Source organism: Ranitomeya variabilis, chromosome 6, assembly GCF_051348905.1.
Source record: "Ranitomeya variabilis isolate aRanVar5 chromosome 6, aRanVar5.hap1, whole genome shotgun sequence".
Taxonomy (NCBI): Eukaryota; Metazoa; Chordata; class Amphibia; order Anura; family Dendrobatidae; genus Ranitomeya; species Ranitomeya variabilis.
The window spans coordinates 547,548,643-547,569,681 of NC_135237.1; the positions used below are offsets into that span (position 1 = coordinate 547,548,643).

At 44.8% G+C, this 21,039-nt stretch overlaps 1 protein-coding gene across 3 annotated transcripts in view; it reads right to left on the minus strand.

Moving 5' to 3' along the window:
• Window positions 1-3,548: 3,548 nt before the first annotated feature.
• ADCY8 (adenylate cyclase 8) overlaps window positions 3,549-21,039 on the minus strand; it is a 364,716-nt gene continuing 347,225 nt past the window's right edge. For all 3 annotated transcript variants that reach the window (XM_077271241.1, XM_077271242.1, XM_077271243.1), the window contains one exon: window positions 3,549-4,133. In XM_077271241.1, coding sequence (XP_077127356.1) covers window positions 3,646-4,133 — 488 coding nt within the window. In that variant the 3' untranslated portion in view covers window positions 3,549-3,645. The remainder of the gene's footprint in view (window positions 4,134-21,039) is intronic.

A 21,039-nucleotide genomic window follows, 5' to 3' on the forward strand; every position in this document is an offset into this window, starting at 1 on the left:
ACAACCCTGAGCGTGCACGTGAGCTGAATCTGGGGATGGACGAGTGACGGGATCATGTGACAAATCACTCACATGGCTCTGCCTGTGCATTAATCTATAACACACTTGGATTTGCAAAAAGTTTGTGAAACATGGGTACGGAAAAAACTGATAAAAAAGCACAAGTGGAAGAGATTGGAGATCTGCAAACAAGATTTGGACCGATAATTTCAGTATGTGCCGTCAGTGATGGTCGGGGCCCACGCTGTTCGGTGAGTGATGGTCGAGGCACAGGCTGTTCGGTGAGTGATGTCAGTGATGGTCGAGGCGCAGGCAGTCTGGTGAGTGATGTCAGTGATGGTCGGGGCACAGGTAGTCCAGTGAGTGATGTCAGTGATGGTCGAGGTGCAGGCAGTCTGGTGAGTGATGTCAGTGATGGTCGAGGCGCAGGCAGTCTGGTGAGTGATGTCAGTGATGGTCGGGGCACAGGCAGTTCAGTGAGTGATCTCAGTGATGGTAAAGGCGCAGGCAGTCTGGTGAGTGATGTCAGTGATGGTCGAGGCACAGGCAGTCTGGTGAGTCATGTCAGTGATGGTCGAGGCACAGGCAGTTCGGTGAGTGATCTCAGTGATGGTAAAGGCACAGGCAGTCTGGTGAGTGATGTCAGTGATGGTCGAGGCGCAGGCAGTCTGGTGAGTGATGTCAGTGATGGTCGAGGCACAGGCAGTCTGGTGAGTCATGTCAGTGATGGTCGAGACACAGGCAGTTCGGTGAGTAATCTCAGTGATGGTAAAGGCGCAGGCAGTCTGGTGAGTGATGTCAGTGATGGTCGAGGCGCAGGCAGTCTGGTGAGTGATGTCAGTGATGGTCGAGGCACAGGCAGTCTGGTGAGTCATGTCAGTGATGGTCGAGGCACAGGCAGTTCGGTGAGTGATCTCAGTGATGGTCGAGGCACAGGCAGTCTGGTGAGTGATGTCAGTGATAGTCGAGGCACAGGCAGTCTGGTGAGTGATGTCAGTGATGGTAAAGGCGCAGGCAGTCAGGTGAGTGATGGTCAAGGCACAGGCAGTCTGGTGAGTGATGTCAGTGATGGTAAAGGCGCAGGCAGTCAGGTGAGTGATGGTCAAGGCGCAGGCAGTCTGGTGAGTGATCTCAGTGATAGTCGGGGCGCAGGCAGTCCAGTTAGTGTGTTAGTGATAGTCGGGGTGCAGGCAGTCCAGTGAGTTATGTCAGTGATGGTGAAGGCAAAAGCAGACCGGTGAGTGATGTCAGTGATGGTTGAGGTGCAGGCAGTCTGATGAGTGATGTCAGTGATGGTCGAGGCGCAGGAAGTCCGGTAAGTGATGTCAGTGATGGTCAAGACACAGAGTCTGTGAGTGATGTCAGTGATGGTCAAAGCGCCAGAAGTCCGGTAAGTGATGTGAGTGATGGTCAAGACACAGGCAGTCTGGTGAGTGATATAAGTGATGGTCGAGGCGCAGGCAGTCTGGTGAGTGATATGAGTGATGGTCCCTCCAGGATGATATGAGGTAGCACAACAGGCAGTCACTTACCTCTTCCTGTCCTCTGCCTGGACACTGGAGATAGTTATTAGCCGAATGTTAGCTTAACAAAGCCTATTTCATTGTATTGTCCTTATCACACTTACCTCTGTTCTCACAGTTCTCGTGATTGGACAGCTTACTGCCTGTCAAAAAGTCAGCACACTCCACTTCTACTGTGATCATCATTCCCATAATAAGATTAGTTGCATATTATTCTATCTCCAACTATTTCACTGTGTTTTCTATGTCCCATGCAGTTCTGTTCTATTATAGTCACATACATGAACAGGTCACTGACTGACAAAACCAGCACAATCCTCTGCTGTCATCCTCCCTATGATATAACTAAGCACACAGTGCTCTGTTCACTCCCATTAAAACACACTGTTCTTGTCACATGAAGCACTGTTCTCACTACTCTAGTCAGATGTGTGGTCAGGTCACTGGCTCCAACAAAATAAACACAATCCTCTGATTTCATCAATCCTATGAAATGAGGGTGTACATTATCTCTTGTCCCTCCACATTTCCTGATATTGCCATGTCTAGTGGAGCCCTACTCATAATCACATAAGTAAACATGTTACTGTCTTCATCAAAATCAGCACACTCTTCTGCTGCGATATTTCCCATGATATTGCCTCTTGATAAATCAAATTACCATACTCACATGAGTAAGCAGGTCACTGGTTTCAGCAACATTTGTACAGTACTCTGCTGTCGTCAGTCCCATGAAATGCCTATGTACACTGTGTTCAGTCCCATTGTTCTTGAAATGATACTCCCCCTCTCCCACACAGCCCAGTTTATAAATGGACATGTCACTGCCTCCAACAAAATCAACACACACTTCTGCTGTGATATTTCCTATGGCATCCCCTCCTATTAAATAAAACTATCCCTGTCCCATGCCACTCTGTCCTCACTACCGTAGTTAAACGATTGGACAGGTCACTGCTTCAAACACAATCAGCACACCCTTCTCCTTTGTTAATAACTAATAATATGATTGGTTATAAAAACTACAAAGTGTTCTGTCCCTTCCCAGTTTGTGATACTGATTGTTCAGCTGTGTCCTTGCTATCATAGTCATATGGATGGACAGGTCACTGCCTCCAACAAAATCAGCAGCACACTCTTCTGCTGTGCTCATTACCATTATAAGATTGGCTACTTTGTGTTCTATCCACACCCATTTTATGATACTGCACCATGTCACCTGCTGCTGTGATAATTCCCATAATACGATTGGTTGCAAAGTCATCTATCCCTGCCCACTTCATGACTCTTCTTCATGTCACAGTCAGTTCACCTGTGTTATCACTATTATAGTCATGAGTGGACAGTCACTGCATCCAACAAAATCAGCAGCACCCTCCTCTGCTGTAATAATTTTGATGATAAGATTGGCTAGAAAGTCATCTATCACTGCTCATTTCACAATACTTCTTCATGTCATTCACCTCTGTCGTCACTATTATAGTCATGAGTGGACAGTCACTGCCTCCAACAAAATCAGCAGCACCTTCCTCTGCTGTGATAATTTTGATAAGATTGGCTACAAAGTCATCTATTCCTGACCATTTCATGATACCGAACCATGTCATATTTACCTATGTCCTCAGTACCCTAATCATGAGGGGACTGGTCACTGCCTCCAACAAAATCAGCAGCACCCTCCTCTGCTGTGATAATTTTAATGATATAATTGGCTACAAAGCCATCCATCACTGCCCATTTCATGGTACTTCTCCATGTTATATTTACCTATGTCCTCAGTACCATAATCACAAGCGGACAGGTCACTGCCTCCAACAAAATCAACAGCACCCTCCTATGCTGTGATAATTTTAATGATATAATTGGCTACAAAGTCATCCATCACTGCCTATTTCATAATACTTCTACATGTCATATTCACTGTTGTCCTCATTATCCAAGTCACTAGCGGACAGGTCACTGCCTCTGACAAAATCAGCACAACACTAATAACAAAATAATTTCTAGTGAAGAGAGGATGTTAAGTCACTTTGTAAAAAAATTATAAGTTTTTTTATTTGTGAATTTATATATAAAAGAAATACAAAAAATGAACTCAAAAGAACAAAAAAAAAGGTGTATTTTATGGCAATTCCGGCTTGTCGACTCCCTCTGTTTGCGTTACGACCTCCGATCCGCTTGATGCTAGTAATGTCCGCCTGTTGTAATGTCCTTTCATGATGGCGGAGTTGTTGTTTTCGTTGAGGATTTGCTTCTGTTTTTGTCGGTTTAGGGACTGCACGAGTCCTAGTACGACAGCTGCTAGTGAATATTGTCCAGTGATTATTTTTGGCTGTGATATTAATGGATTTGGCTGCACTCTTCCTAGAAGAAAATAGGTTTTGATTTTTCCTTCCTGCTCGCTTATACCTTTCACGTAGATCTCTCCGCGATACTCAAATGCAAAGCCGCGATCCTTCAGGACATGGTAGGTCTCCTCAGGCACTTGGATTCTGCCGCTCACTCCCGTGCTGTCCATTCTACTCGCCAGGTTTACAGTTTTCCCCCAAATATCATATTGAGGTTTCTTAGCCCCAATGACTCCGGCAACAACTGAGCCGTGACTGATACCTGGGAGAGAAATGACAGAAATCAGCTGTAACGTGGCGGATATGACAGGTTAGTATAGCAAAGTTACTTTATTAAAGCAGAACAGACATTTATAGGACATTTCATAACTTTCCCAAATTCTTATGAAAAAAAATTACTCCACTGAACTACTGTACCCAATTTATTAGGTTTTAGGAGTCAGAGTCGGTCCATTTTATACCAACTCCTCCAAAATGGACTCCACAGCTCTGATTACAAAGTACCACATATTTTAACAGTTACAAGAGGAATGAGGGCCCTGCTCACAAGCTTATAGAAAACTGGTGCAGCACGAGAGAAGTCTTGAAGACAGAAGTTGGAGGTTCGAATTATGGAGGATTGCAGAATGGAGGGCATGGGTAGGGTGATAGACAGAGGTGAAAAAAGGAGATGTAGGGTAGTGCAGAACTGTGGAGAATTTTGTGGGTGAGAGCAATGAGTTTATATTGTATTCTGTAGCGGATGGGTAACCAGTGCAATGACTGGCACAGGGTGGAGGCGTCGGTGTAGCGGCTGGTCAGAAAGATAATCCTGGCTGCTGCATTCAGACGGTTTGGAGAGGAGAGTTTAGAAAGGGGGGAATCAATCAGTAGAGAGTTGCAATAGTCCAGATGAGAATGAATAAGAGCGACAGTAAGAGTTTTTGCAGTTTCAAAGGTGAGAAAAGGTCGGATTCTGGAGATGTTTTTTAGATGCAGGTGACACAAGCGAGGGAGTGCTACCCACTTTCTTAGTTTTTTTTAAATCTGTCTATTTATCTATCTATTATATCTATCTATCTATCTATCTATCTATCTATCTATCTATCTATCTATCTATCTATCTTCTACAGTTGGGAAAAAAGTATTTAGTCAGCCACCAATTGTGCAAGTTCACCCACTTAAAAAGATGCGAGAGGCCTGTGATTGACATCATAGATAGACCACAGCTATGAGAGTCAAAATGAGAAAACAAATCCAGAAAATCACCTTGTCTGATTCGGCAAGATTTATTTTGCAAATTATCATGGAAAATAAGTATTTGGTCATTAACAAAAGTTCATCTCAATATTTTGTTATATATCCTTTGTTGGCAGTGGTCAAACGTTTTCTGTAAGTCTTCACAAGCTTGTCACATACTGTTGGTGGTATATTGGCCCATTCCTCCATGCAGATCTCCTCTAGAGCAGTGATGTTTTGGGCCTGTCGCTGGGCAACATGGACTTTCAACTCCCTCCAAAGGTTTTCTATTGGGTTGAGATCTAGAGACTGGCTAGGCCACTCCAGGACCTTCATATGCTTCTTACGAAGCCCCTCCTTCGTTGCCCTGGGGGTGTGCATGGGATCATTATCATGCTGAAAGACCCATCCATGTTTCATCTTCAATGCCCTTGCTGATGGAAGGAGGTTTGCACTCAAAATCTCACGATACATGGCCCCATTCATTCTTTCATGTACATGGATCAATCGTCCTTGCCCCTTTGCAGAGAAACAGCCCCAAAGCATGATGTTGCCACCCCCATGCTTCACAGTAGGTATGGTGTTCTTTGGATGCAAGTCAGCATTCTCTCTCCTCCAAACACAATGAGTTTTGTTTCTACCAAACAGTTCTACTTTGGCTTCATCAGACCAATACTCCCAATACTCTTCTGGATAATCCAAATGCTCTCAAGCAAACTTCAGACGGGCCCGGACATGCACTGGCTTAAGCAGGGGGACACGTCTGGCACTGCAGGATCTGATTTCCTGGTGGCGTAGTGTGTTACTGATGGTAGCCTTTGTTACGGTGGTCCCAGCTCTATGCAGGTTATTCACTAGGTCCCCCCGTGTGGTTCTGGGATTTTTGCTCACCGTTCTTGTGATAATTTTCACCCCACAGGGAGAGATCTTGTGTGGCGCCCCAGATCAATGGAGATTATCAGTGGTCTTGTATATCTACCGTTTTCTTATTATTGCTCCCACAGTTGATTTCATCACACCAAGCTGCTTGCCTATTGCAGATTCAGTGTTCCCAGCCTGGTGCAGGGCTACAATTTTGTTTCTGGTGTCCTTCAACAGCTCTTTGGTCTTCACCAAAGTGGAGTTTGGAGTGTGACTGTTTGAGGGTGTGCACAGGTGTCTTTTATACTGATAACAAGTTCAAACAGGTGCCATTACTACAGGTAATGAGTGGAGGACAGAGGAGCCTCTTAAGGAAGAAGTTATTAGTCTGTGAGAGCCAGCAATCTTGCATGTTTTAGGTGACCAAATACTTATTTTCCACCATAATATGCACAATAAATCTTGCCAAATCAGACAAGGTGATTTTCTGGATTTGTTTTATCATTTTAACTCTGATAGTTGTGGTCTACCTATGATGTCAATTACAGGCCTCTCACATCTTTTTAAGTGGGAGAACTTGCACATTTTTCCCCACTCTATCTATCTATCTATCTATCTATCTATCTATCTATCTATCTATCTATCTATCTATCTATCCTTATATCATGGCGTCTGACACATTTTCTAGCACAGGAATATACAGTCACGCACTGTCATGATGCAGACATTATATGCACCAGCCCGTACAATGGGCAGGACTGAAATAAAAATGCACGAGATTCTTTGGAGCCGGATGATGTGAGTAGCGTTTGCTATCATTATTTTCCTGCCGCTGGATGACAGGCACGATGACTTGTGCGCCGCTGATACGACCATGAGTCACCATGTAAAGGTCCCGTCTACAGCACATAAACCAGGTGCACTCTGTTGTAGGAGTCATTAATTCCGGATTGTGACCTCCCCAGAATTTCGGTGACAGCTCTTTTCAGCATGCATTAAACATCCGGATGAACCTGGGCATAAATGATCAACCGGATTCATCTGAATTCATTATTTTCATTCATTATGATGTATTTAATGCCGCAAGGATCATGACAATATCACTTTATCACTCACGTAGTTTAATATTCTGGGCTAAAAATCTCTAGATGTGATGAGGGCAGAATATGCAGAAATGGCGCCCTGCACGGTGATTGCCGCAGCAGAAAACATTATTAGGACGATTATAATAATTATATTGAGAAGCAATTCATACAAAAAAAAGATCAAAGATGGCAGGATTAATGGTCATGTGCTCAGGTTGCTGTTAAACTGTGAAGAGGTGACATTTTTCTATTAACCCCTTACGATGAGAACACATTTCCGACACCATGAGTTGTAAATGTTACTCATCGGTCCTGGCTCCAGCATCGGGACCCGCATCCTCCTCAGTGCTTCCCAATCTCCAGCCCATCTCACGTTTCCCACAGGTCGTGTTCTCAGGATTTCCATAGTGTTTCACAGGTGAGAGAATTCCTCGTGTCTTCATGATACGTCCAGCAACTGTGCAATACTAAGGAAATCCTGAGAACATGACGTGTGGGGGCAGAGAGGACTGGAGTTTAGGAAGCACCACTGTTCATGCTTTGGTCGGCTACCTCTGCTCTTCTGTACGTTGTGCTTCTACTTTGTCACTTTCTCTGGCCTTATAGGTGGTATCACCAAAGCTGTGCATTCATGTAGTTGGCATTCATGCCGCTACAATGGACTGCCACTGTTCTTGGACTCCATGACAAAACAAACACTGCTATATTACTGGTCAGCTCTACTATACTAGACTCTGTGACAAACCAAGCTCTACTACACTGGTGACCATCTCTACTATACTGGACTCTGTGACAAACCAAGCTCTGCTATACTGGTGACCATCTCTGTTATACTGGACTCTGTGACAAACCAAGCTCTACCATACTGGTGACCATCTCTGTTATACTGGACTCTGTGACAAACCAATCTCTACCATACTGGTGACCATCTCTGCTATACTGGACTCTGTGACAAACCAAGCTCTGGTATACTGGTGACAATCTCTACTATACTGGACTCTGACAAACCAAGCTCTACTATACTGGTGACCATCTCTGTTATACTGGACTCTGTGACAAACCAAACTCTACTATACTGGTGATCATCTCTGCTATACTGGACTCTGTGACAAACCAAGCTCTACTATACTGGTGAGTGGTGACTATCTCTGCTATACTGGACTCTGTGACTAACTAAACTCTACTATACTGGTGCCCATCTCTGCTACATTGGACTCTGTGACACACCAAGCTCTAGTACATTGGTGACCATCTCTGCTATACTGGACTCTGTGACAAATCAAGCTCAACTATACTGGTGACCATCTCTGCTATACTGAACTTTGTGACAAACCAAGCTCTACTATACTGGTGACCATCTCTGCTATACTGGACTCTGTGACAAACCGAGCTCTACTATACTGGTGACATCTCTGCTATACTGGACTCTGTGACACACCAAGCTCTAGTACATTGGTGACCATCTCTGCTATACTGGACTCTTTGACAAATCAAGCTCAACTATACTGGTGACCATCTCTGCTATACTGAACTTTGTGACAAACCAAGCTCTACTATACTGGTGACCATCTCTGCTATACTGGACTGTGACAAACCAGTATAGTAGACCATCTCTGCTATACTGGACTCTGTGACAAACCAAGTTCTACTATACTGGTGACATCTATGCTATACTGGACTCTGTGACAAACCAAGCTCTACTATACTGGGGACCATCTGTTATACTGGACTCTATGACAAACCAAGCTTTACCATACTGGTGACCATCTCTGCTATACTGGACTCTGTGACAAACCAAACTCTACTATACTGGTGATCATTTCTGCTATACTGGACTCTGTGACAAACCAAGCTCTACTATACTGGGGACCATCTCTGTTATACTGGACTCTGTGACAAACCAAACTTTACCATACTGGTGACTGTTATGATCCTAGTGGTAGAGGATCACAGGAATATAAGCTAAGTCTGCAAACACAAAAACCAGCTCATAGGGAGGTGGTAACTTGGCTGACCGTATACCTGATCCTAGCCCACAACTAGAAGCAGCCGGGGAACGTACCTACGTTGATTCTAGACGTCTCGCACCAGCTGGAGAACTAACTAACCCTTTCAGAGAAAATAAGACCTCACTTGCCTCAAGAGAAAAGTACCCCAAAGTTATAATACAAGCCCCCAACAAATAAAAACGGTGAGGTAAGAAGAAAAGACAAACGTAAGAATGAACTAGATTCAGCAAAGAGAGGCCCACTAATTAATAGCAGAAAATAGGAAGCGGACTTATACGGTCAGCAAAAACCCTACAAAAATATCCACGCTGAATATCCAAGAACCCCCGCACCGACTAACGGTGTGGGGGGAGAATATCAGCCCCCTTGAGCTTCCAGCAAAATCAGGAATCACATTTTGAACAAGCTGGACTAAAATGAGAGCAAAGCAAATAAACAAAAATAAGAAAGCAGGACTTAGCTTATCTTGCAAAAATCAGGAGACCAGTAGACAGGAGAAAACAGGCATGGACTGATTACATCGATTCCAGGCACTAGACTGAGGATCCAGGAAGTCTAAATAGGAACACCCAAGGCCTAACGAACCAGGTGAGTACCAACCTGGGGAAAGACAATCCAAGTGCCATACCGCTAGTGACCACAAGAGGGAGCCAAGAAATATAGTTCACAACAGTACCCCCCCTTTAAGGAGGGGTCACCGAACCCTCACCAAGACCACCAGGGCGATCAGGATGAGCAGCGTGAAAGGCACGAACCAAATCGGCCGCATGAACATCAGAGGCGACCACCCAGGAATTATCCTCCTGACCATAGCCCTTCCATTTGACCATATACTGAAGCCTCCGCCTAGAGAGACGAGAATCCAAGATCTTCTCCACCACGTACTCCAACTCGCCCTCAACCAACACCGGAGCAGGAGGCTCAACAGCAGGAACCACAGGCACAACGTACCGCCGTAACAAAGACCTATGGAACACATTGTGAATGGCAAACGACACCGGAAGATCCAAACGAAAAGACACCAGGTTAAGGACTTCCAAAATTTTATAAGGACCAATAAAGCGAGGCTTAAACTTAGGAGAGGAAACCTTCAGAGGGACATACCGAGAAGACAACCAAACCAAATCCCCAACACGAAGTCGGGGACCCACACCGCGGCGGCAGTTGGCAAAACGCTGAGCGTTCTCCTGTGACAACTTCAGGTTGTCCACCACATGATTCCAAATCCGCTGAAACCTATCCACCACGGAATCCACCCCAGGACAGTCAGAAGGCTCAACATGACCCGAGGAAAGACGAGGATGAAAACCAGAGTTGCAGAAAAATGGCGAAACCAAAGTAGCGGAACTAGCCCGATTATTGAGGGCAAACTCAGCCAATGGCAAGAAGGTCACCCAATCATCCTGATCCGCAGAAACAAAACATCTCAAATAAGCCTCCAGCGTCTGATTAGTTCGCTCCGTTTGGCCATTAGTCTGAGGATGAAAGGCAGATGAAAACGACAAATCAATGCCCATCTTAGCACAAAAAGATCGCCAGAATCTGGACACAAACTGGGATCCTCTGTCAGACACGATATTCTCAGGAATGCCGTGCAAACGAACCACATTCTGAAAGAACAAAGGAACCAGATCGGAAGAGGAAGGCAACTTAGGCAAGGGCACCAAATGGACCATCTTGGAAAAACGATCACACACCACCCAGATGACAGACATTCCTTGAGACACCGGAAGATCTGAAATGAAATCCATGGAAATGTGTGTCCAAGGCCTCTTCGGGACGGGCAAGGGCAAAAGCAACCCGCTGGCACGAGAACAGCAAGGCTTAGCCCGAGCACAAGTCCCACAGGACTGCACAAAAGAACGCACATTCCGCGACAAGGAAGGCCACCAAAAGGACCTAGCCACCAAATCTCTGGTACCAAAAATCCCAGGATGCCCTGCCAACACCGAGGAATGAACCTCGGAAATAACTCTGCTGGTCCATTTATCAGGAACAAACAGTCTATCAGGTGGGCAAGGGTCAGGTCTACCAGCCTGAAATCTCTGCAACACACGTCGCAAATCAGGAGAAATGGCCGACAAGATTACTCCCTCTTTCAGAATACCAGCTGGCTCTGAGACTCCAGGAGAGTCAGGCACAAAGCTCCTAGAAAGAGCATCAGCCTTCACATTCTTCGAACCAGGCAGGTATGAGACCACAAAGTCAAAACGGGAGAAAAACAATGACCAACGAGCCTGTCTAGGATTCAGGCGCTTAGCAGACTCGAGATACATCAGATTTTTGTGATCAGTCAAGACCACCACACGATGCTTAGCTCCCTCGAGCCAATGACGCCACTTCTCAAATGCCCACTTCATAGCCAACAACTCCCGATTACCAACATCATAGTTCCGCTCAGCAGGCGAAAATTTCCTAGAAAAAAAAGCACATGGTCTCATCACAGAGCAACCAGAGCCTTTCTGCGACAAAACAGCCCCTGCACCGATCTCAGAAGCATCCACTTCAACCTGAAAGGGAAGTGAGACATCAGGCTGGCACAAAACAGGCGCCGAAGTAAACCGGCGCTTCAGCTCCCGGAAGGCCTCCACGGCTGCAGGAGCCCAATTAGCAACATCAGAACCTTTCTTGGTCATATCCGTCAAAGGTTTAACAACGCTAGAAAAGTTAGCAATAAAACGACGGTAGAAATTAGCAAAACCCAAGAACTTCTGGAGACTCTTAACAGACGTGGGTTGAGTCCAATCATGAATAGCTCGGACCTTGACTGGGTCCATCTCCACAGTAGAAGGGGAGAAAATAAAACCCAAAAAGGAAACCTTCTGCACTCCAAAGAGACACTTTGAGCCCTTCACAAACAAAGCATTATCACGCAAAACCTGAAACACCATCCTGACCTGCTTTACATGAGAATCCCAATCATCAGAAAAAAACAGAATATCATCCAGATAAACAATCATAAATGTATCTAGATACTTCCGGAAGATGTCATGCATAAAGGACTGAAACACTGAAGGAGCATTAGAGAGCCCAAAAGGCATCACCAAGTACTCAAAATGACCTTCGGGCGTATTAAACGCAGTTTTCCATTCATCTCCCTGCTTAATGCGCACAAGGTTGTACGCACCACGAAGATCTATCTTGGTGAACCAACTGGCACCCTTAATCCGAGCAAACAAGTCCGACAATAGTGGCAAAGGATACTGAAATTTAACCGTGATTTTATTCAGAAGCCGATAGTCTATACAAGGTCTCAAAGACCCGTCTTTCTTGGCCACAAAAAAGAATCCCGCACCAAGAGGGGAAGAGGATGGACGAATATGTCCCTTCTCCAAAGACTCCTTTATATAAGAACGCATCGCGGCATGCTCAGGTACAGACAGATTAAATAATCGTCCCTTAGGAAATTTACTACCAGGAATCAAATCTATAGCGCAGTCACAGTCCCTATGAGGAGGAAGAGCACTGGACCTGGGCTCACTGAATACATCCCGATAGTCCAACAAATACTCAGGAACTTCAGAAGGAGTAGAAGAAGCAATAGACACCGACGGGGAATCGCAATGAATTCCCTGACAACCCCAACTTGTCACAGACATAGCCTTCCAATCCAAAACTGGATTATGGGTCTGTAACCATGGCAGACCCAAAACGACCAAATCATGCATTTTATGCAGAACAAGAAAAGGAATCACCTCCCGATGTTCAGGAGTCATGCACATGGTCACTTGTGTCCAATACTGCGGTTTATTCTCCGCCAATGGCGTAGCATCAATTCCTCTAAGAGGAATAGGATTTTCTAAAGGCTCCAGGACAAAACCACAGCGCTTGGCAAACGACAAGTCCATAAGACTCAGGGCAGCACCTGAATCCACAAATGCCATAACAGGGTAGGAAGACAATGAGCAAATTAAAGTCACAGACAAAATAAACTTAGGCTGCAAATTAACAATGGCGACAGGACTAACAACCTTTGTTAGGCGTTTAGAGCATGCTGAGATAACATGTGTAGAATCACCACAGTAAAAACACAACCCATTCTGACGTCTATGATTTTGCCATTTGGCTCTAGTCTGAATTCTATCACATTGCATTAAGTCAGGTGTCTGTTCAGACAACACCGCCAGAGGATTAGCGGATTTGCGCTCCCGCAAACGCCAATCAATCTGAATGGCCAGGGCCATAGAATCATTCAGACTTGTAGGAATGGGAAAACCCACCATCACATTCTTAATGGCTTCAGAAAGGCCATTTCTGAAATTTGCGGCCAGAGCACACTCATTCCATTGAGTAAGCACGGACCATTTACGAAATTTTTGGCAATACACTTCAGCTTCATCCTGGCCCTGAGAGATAGCCAGCAAAGCTTTTTCTGCCTGAATTTCAAGTTTTGGCTCCTCATAAAGCAATCCGAGCGCCAGAAAAAACGCATCAATATTTGCCAATGCCGGATCTCCTGGCGCCAATGAGAAAGCCCAATCCTGAGGGTCGCCACGCAAGAAGGAGATAACAATTTTAACTTGCTGAGCTGAGTCTCCAGACGAACGAGGTCTCAAAGATAGAAACAATTTACAATTATTCCTAAAATTTCTAAATTTAAATCGATCTCCAGAGAACAGCTCAGGAATAGGTATCTTAGGCTCTGACATAGGACTACTAGTAACAAAATCCTGAATGCCCTGCACTCGTGCAGCAAGCTGATCCACACTAGTAATCAGAGTCTGAACATTCATGTCTGCAGCAGAGCTTCAAGCCACTCAGAGAAAAAGGGGAAGAAGAAAAAAAAAAACAACTCAGAACTTCTTTTCTTTTAATCCCGCTTCTGCAATGCATTAAATATTCACTTTGGGCCTGGAATACTGTTATGATCCTAGTGGTAGAGGATCACAGGAATATAAGCTAAGTCCGCAAACACAAAAACCAGCTCATAGGGAGGTGGTAACTTGGCTGACCGTATACCTGATCCTAGCCCACAACTAGAAGCAGCCGGGGAACGTACCTACATTGATTCTAGATGTCTCGCACCAGCTGGAGAACTAACTAACCCTTTCAGAGAAAATAAGACCTCACTTGCCTCAAGAGAAAAGTACCCCAAAGTTATAATACAAGCCCCCAACAAATAAAAACGGTGAGGTAAGAAGAAAAGACAAACGTAAGAATGAACTAGATTCAGCAAAGAGAGGCCCACTAATTAATAGCAGAAAATAGGAAGCGGACTTATACGGTCAGCAAAAACCCTACAAAAATATCCACGCTGAATATCCAAGAACCCCCGCACCGACTAACGGTGTGGGGGGAGAATATCAGCCCCCTTGAGCTTCCAGCAAAATCAGGAATCACATTTTGAACAAGCTGGACTAAAATGAGAGCAAAGCAAATAAACAAAAATAAGAAAGCAGGACTTAGCTTATCTTGCAAAAATCAGGAGACCAGTAGACAGGAGAAAACAGGCATGGACTGATTACATCGATTCCAGGCACTAGACTGAGGATCCAGGAAGTCTAAATAGGAACACCCAAGGCCTAACGAACCAGGTGAGTACCAACCTGGGGAAAGACAATCCAAGTGCCATACCGCTAGTGACCACAAGAGGGAGCCAAGAAATATAGTTCACAACAGTACCCCCCCTTTAAGGAGGGGTCACCGAACCCTCACCAAGACCACCAGGGCGATCAGGATGAGCAGCGTGAAAGGCACGAACCAAATCGGCCGCATGAACATCAGAGGCGACCACCCAGGAATTATCCTCCTGACCATAGCCCTTCCATTTGACCATATACTGAAGCCTCCGCCTAGAGAGACGAGAATCCAAGATCTTCTCCACCACGTACTCCAACTCGCCCTCAACCAACACCGGAGCAGGAGGCTCAACAGCAGGAACCACAGGCACAACGTACCGCCGTAACAAAGACTGTCCATCGTCACGGCTTCTTTTTTGGATCTCTTCCGACTGAGGGTCCATATTATGGCAAAGTAAACTCTCCAGATGCGGGTGAGATCGATCCACAGCAGTGGCTCTATTCTTTATGACACACTTTACATTGATTAGTGTGCCTTTGAAGCACTTTATGTATATGTTATGTGTCATCGAGATAAAGGTGATATGACCACGGTTACTACAGCAGTGGGTTATTTTTGCTTGGCACAGCTCATATTGGTTATTGCGCCTTAGGAGCACTTGTTGTATGTACTTCTAGAAAAAAGTGATATTGCCTTGGTACACTGGATCACATTGGTGAACGCTTATCTAATATTGATGAGGAAGCAGGAGTTCCTTTAGATATGACCCAGTCCTTTAGGCATCTTTATGCCTTATGAAGCCTACAGTGACATGCTGCTAATTTTTTCATTTGACTGACACTATTTAATTGGTCTGGTAGATGTGTGTGGCTTTTGTTTGGCCATTAAAATAAAGGCAACCATTGCCTATGTACATTTTTGACTTATAACATATAAGGATACGTGGACTCCAACAAAGTAGGGAGCACCTCATTGTTTGCACCTCTTTGAGAGTGTTGAATATATATCAGGACCAGTGACAGCCTTCTGGTCCACTGTTAATCAAATAATAGTGCAGTCAATGTTTTAAAACTTTATATGTTTTGTATATTGGTCTTTTTTCGTCCTGTGTTTGGGTTTAGGGCACTATTACCTCAAAAAAAATTTTTTTTGTGCGTATTTGTATTTTATGCTATTTATTAAAGGCTAAGTTTTAATATATCCAATTGCTATAGCTTCTACATTTCTTTTTTGGATTAATTACCCAGCTGACTTACTAAATAGGAACACCCAAGGCCTAACGAACCAGGTGAGTACCAACCTGGGGAAAGACAATCCAAGTGCCATACCGCTAGTGACCACAAGAGGGAGCCAAGAAATATAGTTCACAACAGGTGACCATCTCTGCTATACTGGACTCTGTGACAAACCAAACTCTACTATACTGGTGACCATCTCTGCTATACTGGACTCTGTGACAAACCAAGCTCTACTATACTGGTGACCATCTCTGCTATATTGGACTCTGTGACAAACCAAGCTCTACTATACTGGTGCCCATCTCTGCTATACTGGACTCTGTGACAAACCGAGCTCTACTATACTGGTGACATCTCTGCTATACTGGACTCTGTGACAAACCAAGCTCTACTATAATGGGGACCATCTGTTATACTGGACTCTGTGACAAACCAAGCTCTACTATACTGGTGACCATCTCAACTATAATGGACTCTGTGACAAACCAAGGTCTACTATACTGGTGACATCTATGCTATACTGGACTCTGTGACAAACCAAGCTCTACTATACTGGGGACCATCTGTTATACTGGACTCTATGACAAACCAAGCTTTACCATACTGGTGACCATCTCTGCTATACTGGACTCTGTGACAAACCAAACTCCACTATACTGGTGATCATTTCTGCTATACTGGACTCTGTGACAGACCAAGCTCTACTATACTGGGGACCATCTGTTATACTGGACTCTGTGACAAACCAAGCTTTACCATACTGGTGACCATCTCTGCTAGACTGAACTCTGTGACAAACCAAACTCTACTATACTGGTGACCATCTCTGCTATACTGGACTCTGTGACAAACCAAGCTCTACTATACTGGTGACCATCTCTGCTATATTGGACTCTGTGACAAACCAAGCTCTACTATACTGGTGACCATCTCTGCTATACTGGACTCTGTGACAAACCAAGCTCTACTATACTGGTGACCATCTCTGCTATACTGGACTCTGTGACAAACCGAGCTCTACTATACTGGTGACATCTCTGCTATACTGGAATCTGTGACAAACCAAGCTCTACTATACTGGGGACCATCTGTTATACTGGACTCTGTGACAAACCAAGCTCTACTATACTGGTGACCATCTCTGATACATTGGACTCTGACACACCAAGCTCTTGTACATTGGTGACCATCTCTGCTATACTGGACTCTGTGACAAATCAAGCTCAACTATACTGGTGACCATCTCTGCTATACTGAACTTTGTGACAAACCAAGCTCTACTATACTGGTGACCATCTCTGCTATACTGAACTTTGTGACAAACCAAGCTCTACTATACTGGTGACCATCTCTGCTATACTGGACTGTGACAAATCAGTATAGTAGACCATCTCTGCTATACTGGACTCTGTGACAAACCAAGTTCTACTATACTGGTGACATCTATGCTATACTGGACTCTGTGACAAACCAAGCTCTACCATACTGGGGACCATCTGTTATACTGGACTCTATGACAAACCAAGCTTTACCATACTGGTGACCATCTCTGCTATACTGGACTCTGTGACAAACCAAACTCTACTATACTGGTGATCATTTCTGCTATACTGGACTCTGTGACAAACCAAGCTCTACTATACTGGGGACCATCTGGTATACTGGACTCTGTGACAAACCAAGCTTTACCATACTGGTGACCATCTCTGCTATACTGGACTCTGTGACAAACCAAACTCTACTATACTGGTGACCATCTCTGCTATACTGGACTCTGTGACAAACCAAGCTCTACTATACTGGTGACCATCTCTGCTATATTGGACTCTGTGACAAACCAAGCTCTACTATACTGGTGACCATCTCTGCTATACTGGACTCTGTGACAAACCAAGCTCTACTATACTGGTGACCATCTCTGCTATACTGGACTCTGTGACAAACCAAGCTCTACTATACTGGTGACCATCTCTGCTATACTGGACTCTGTGACAAACCGAGCTCTACTATACTGGTGACATCTCTGCTATACTGGACTCTGTGACAAACCAAGCTCTACTATACTGGGGACCATCTGTTATACTGGACTCTGACAAACCAAGCTCTACTAAACTGTGACCATCTCTGCTATATTGGACTTGCATTTATTCCATGGCGCTTTACATGTGAGGAGGGGTATGCATAATATAAACAAGTACAATATTCTTAGACAATACAAGTCATAACTGGTACAGGAGGAGAGAGGACCCTGCCCGCGAAGGCTCACAATCTACAAGGGATGGGTGAGAATACAGTAGGTGAGGATAGAGCTGGTCATGCAGCGGTTTGGTTGATCGGTGGTTACGGCAGGTTGTAGGCTTGTCAGAAGAGGTGGGTCTTCAGGCTCTTTTTGAAGATTTTGATGGTAGGCGAGAGTCTGATGTGTTGTGGTAGAGGGTTCCAGAGTAGGGGTGATACGCGAGAGAAATCTTGTATACGATTGTGGGAAGAGGCGATAAGAGGGGAGTAGAGAAGGAGATCTTGTGAGGATCGGAGGTTGCGTGTAGGTAAGTACTGGGAGACGAGGTCACAGATGTATGGAGGAGACAGGTTGTGGATGGCTTTGTGTGTCATGGTTAGGGTTTTGTACTGGAGTCTCTGGGCAATGGGGAGCCAGTGAAGGGATTGACAGAGGGGAGAGGCCGGGGAATAGCAGGGGGACAGGTGGATTAGTCGGGCAGCAGAGTTTAGAATAGATTAGAGGGGTGCGAGAGTGTTAGAGGGGAGGCCACAGAGCAGGAGGTTACAGTAGTCAAGGCGAGAGATGATGAGGGCATGGACTAGGGTTTTTGCAGATTCTTGGTTGAGGAATGTACGGATTCGTGAAATATTTTTGAGTTGAAGTCAGCAGGAAGTGGAAAGGGCTTGGATATGTGGTTTGAAGGAGAGATCAGCGTCAAGGATTACCGCGAGGCAGCGAGCTTGTGGGACTGGGGAGAGTGGGCAGCCATGCACTGTAATGTATAGGTTCGTTGGGGGGGGTCGCGTGAGATGGGGGAAAGATGATGAATTCTGTTTTGTCCATGTTAAATTTCAGAAATCTAGCGGAGAAGAAGGATGAAGTAGTGGACAGACATTGAGGGATTCTGGTTAGCAGGGAGGTGAAATCTGGTCCAGAGATGTAGATGTGTGTGTTATCAGCATAGAGGTGATAATGAAAGCCATGAGATTCTATGAGCTGTCCCAGGCCAAAGGTGTAAATGGAGAAGAGCAGGGGCCCTAGGACTGAACCTTGTGGGACTCTGACAGATAGGGGGCGAGGTGAGGAGGTGGTGTGTGAGTGGGAGACGCTGAATGTCCGGTCTGTTAGGTATGATGAGATCCAGGATAGGGCCAAGTCTGTGATGCCAAGGGATGAGAGGGTCTGTAATAATAAGGAATGGTCCACTGTGTCAAAGGCAGCCGACAGATCGAGGAGGAGGAGGACAGAGTAGTGTCGCTTGCTCTTGGCGGTTAAGAGGTCATTGGTGACCTTAGTTAGGGCAGTTTCAGTGGAGTGGTGTGACCGGAAGCCAGATTGTAAGCGGTCAAAGAGGGAGCAAGAAGAGAGATGGGAGGACAGTTCAAGGTAGACATGTTGTTCCAGTAGTTTGGAGGCATAAGGGAGAAGTGATATAGGGCGATAGCTAGATACAGAGGATGGGTCAAGAGAAGGCTTTTTGAGGATAGGTGTGATTGAGGCATGTTTAAAGCTTGAGGGGAAAACACCAGTTGTTAGTGATAGGTTGAAGAGATGGGTTAGGGTTGGGATGAAGACTTTGATGAGGTTTGGGATGAAGTGGGATGGTAGCGGGTCAAGTGCACAGGTGGTGAGATGCGATCTTAAGAGTAGAGTGGAGAGTTGATCTTCTGTAATGGTGGAGAAGTTGGATTTGAAGGTGGAGGGCTGGGAAGTCGGGAGGAAGGGCTCTGGGGGTTGTTGACCAAAACTGTCTCTGATGTTATCAATCTTCTGCTTGAAAAATGAGGCAAAATCTTCAGCTGAGATAAGTGGGGAGGAGGGAGGTGCTGGGGACGGAGGAAATAATTGAAAGTGTTGAATAACTGTTTAGGGTTGTGAGACAGGGAGGATATGAGAGATGAGAAGTAGGTTTGTTTAGCTGTGGCGAGTGTGGTCTTGAAAGTAGTGAGGGACTGTTTGAATGCGATGAAGTGCTTGTTGGAGTGGGATCTTTTTTTCCATCTGCGCTCAGCAGCCCTGGAGGCTATATACATATACACTGTGTATGTATATATATATATATATATATATATATATATATATATATATATATATATATATATATATATATATATATATATATATACAGTCATGGCCAAAAGTATTGACACCCCTGCAATTCTGTCAGATAATACTCAGTTTCTTCCTGAAAATGATTGCAAACACAAATTCTTTGGTATTATTATCTTCATTTAATTTGTCTTAAATGAAAAAACATAAAAGAGAATGAAGCAAAAAGCAAAACATTGATCATTTCACACAAAACTCCAAAAATGGGCCAGACAAAAGTATTGGCACCCTCAGCCTAATACTTGGATGAACAACCCTACATTATGCTGCAAAATTTGTTGGTAGTCTTCAGACTTCATATGCCATGCACTCGGTCAAGCAGTCCAGTGCTAGAGGCAGCAAAGGAGCCCCAAAACATCAGGGAACCTCCGCCATGTTTGACTGTAGGGACCGTGTTCTTTTCTTTGAATGCCTCTTTTTTTCTCATGTAAACTCTGTGTTGATGCCTTTGCCCAAAAAGCTCTACTTTTGTCTCTTCTGACCAGAGAACATTCTTCCAAAAGGTTTTAGGCTTTTTCAGTTAAGTTTTGGCAAACTCCAGCCTGGCTTTTTTATGCCTCGGGGTAAGAAGTGGGGTCTTCCTGGGTCTCCTACCATACAGTCCCTTTTCATTCAGACGCTGACAGATAGTATGGGTTGACACTGTTGTACCCTCGGACTGCAGGGCAGCTTGAACTTGTTTGGATGTTAGTCGAGATTCTTTATCCAACATCCGCACAATCTTGCGTTGAAATCTCTTGTCAATTTTTCTTTTACGTCCACATCTAGGGAGGTTAGCCACAGTGCCATGGGCTTTAAACTTCTTGATGACACTGTGCACGGTAGACAGAGGAACATTCAGGTCTTTGGAGATGGACTTGTAGCCTTGAGATTGCTCATGCTTCCTCACAATTTGGTTTCTCAGGTC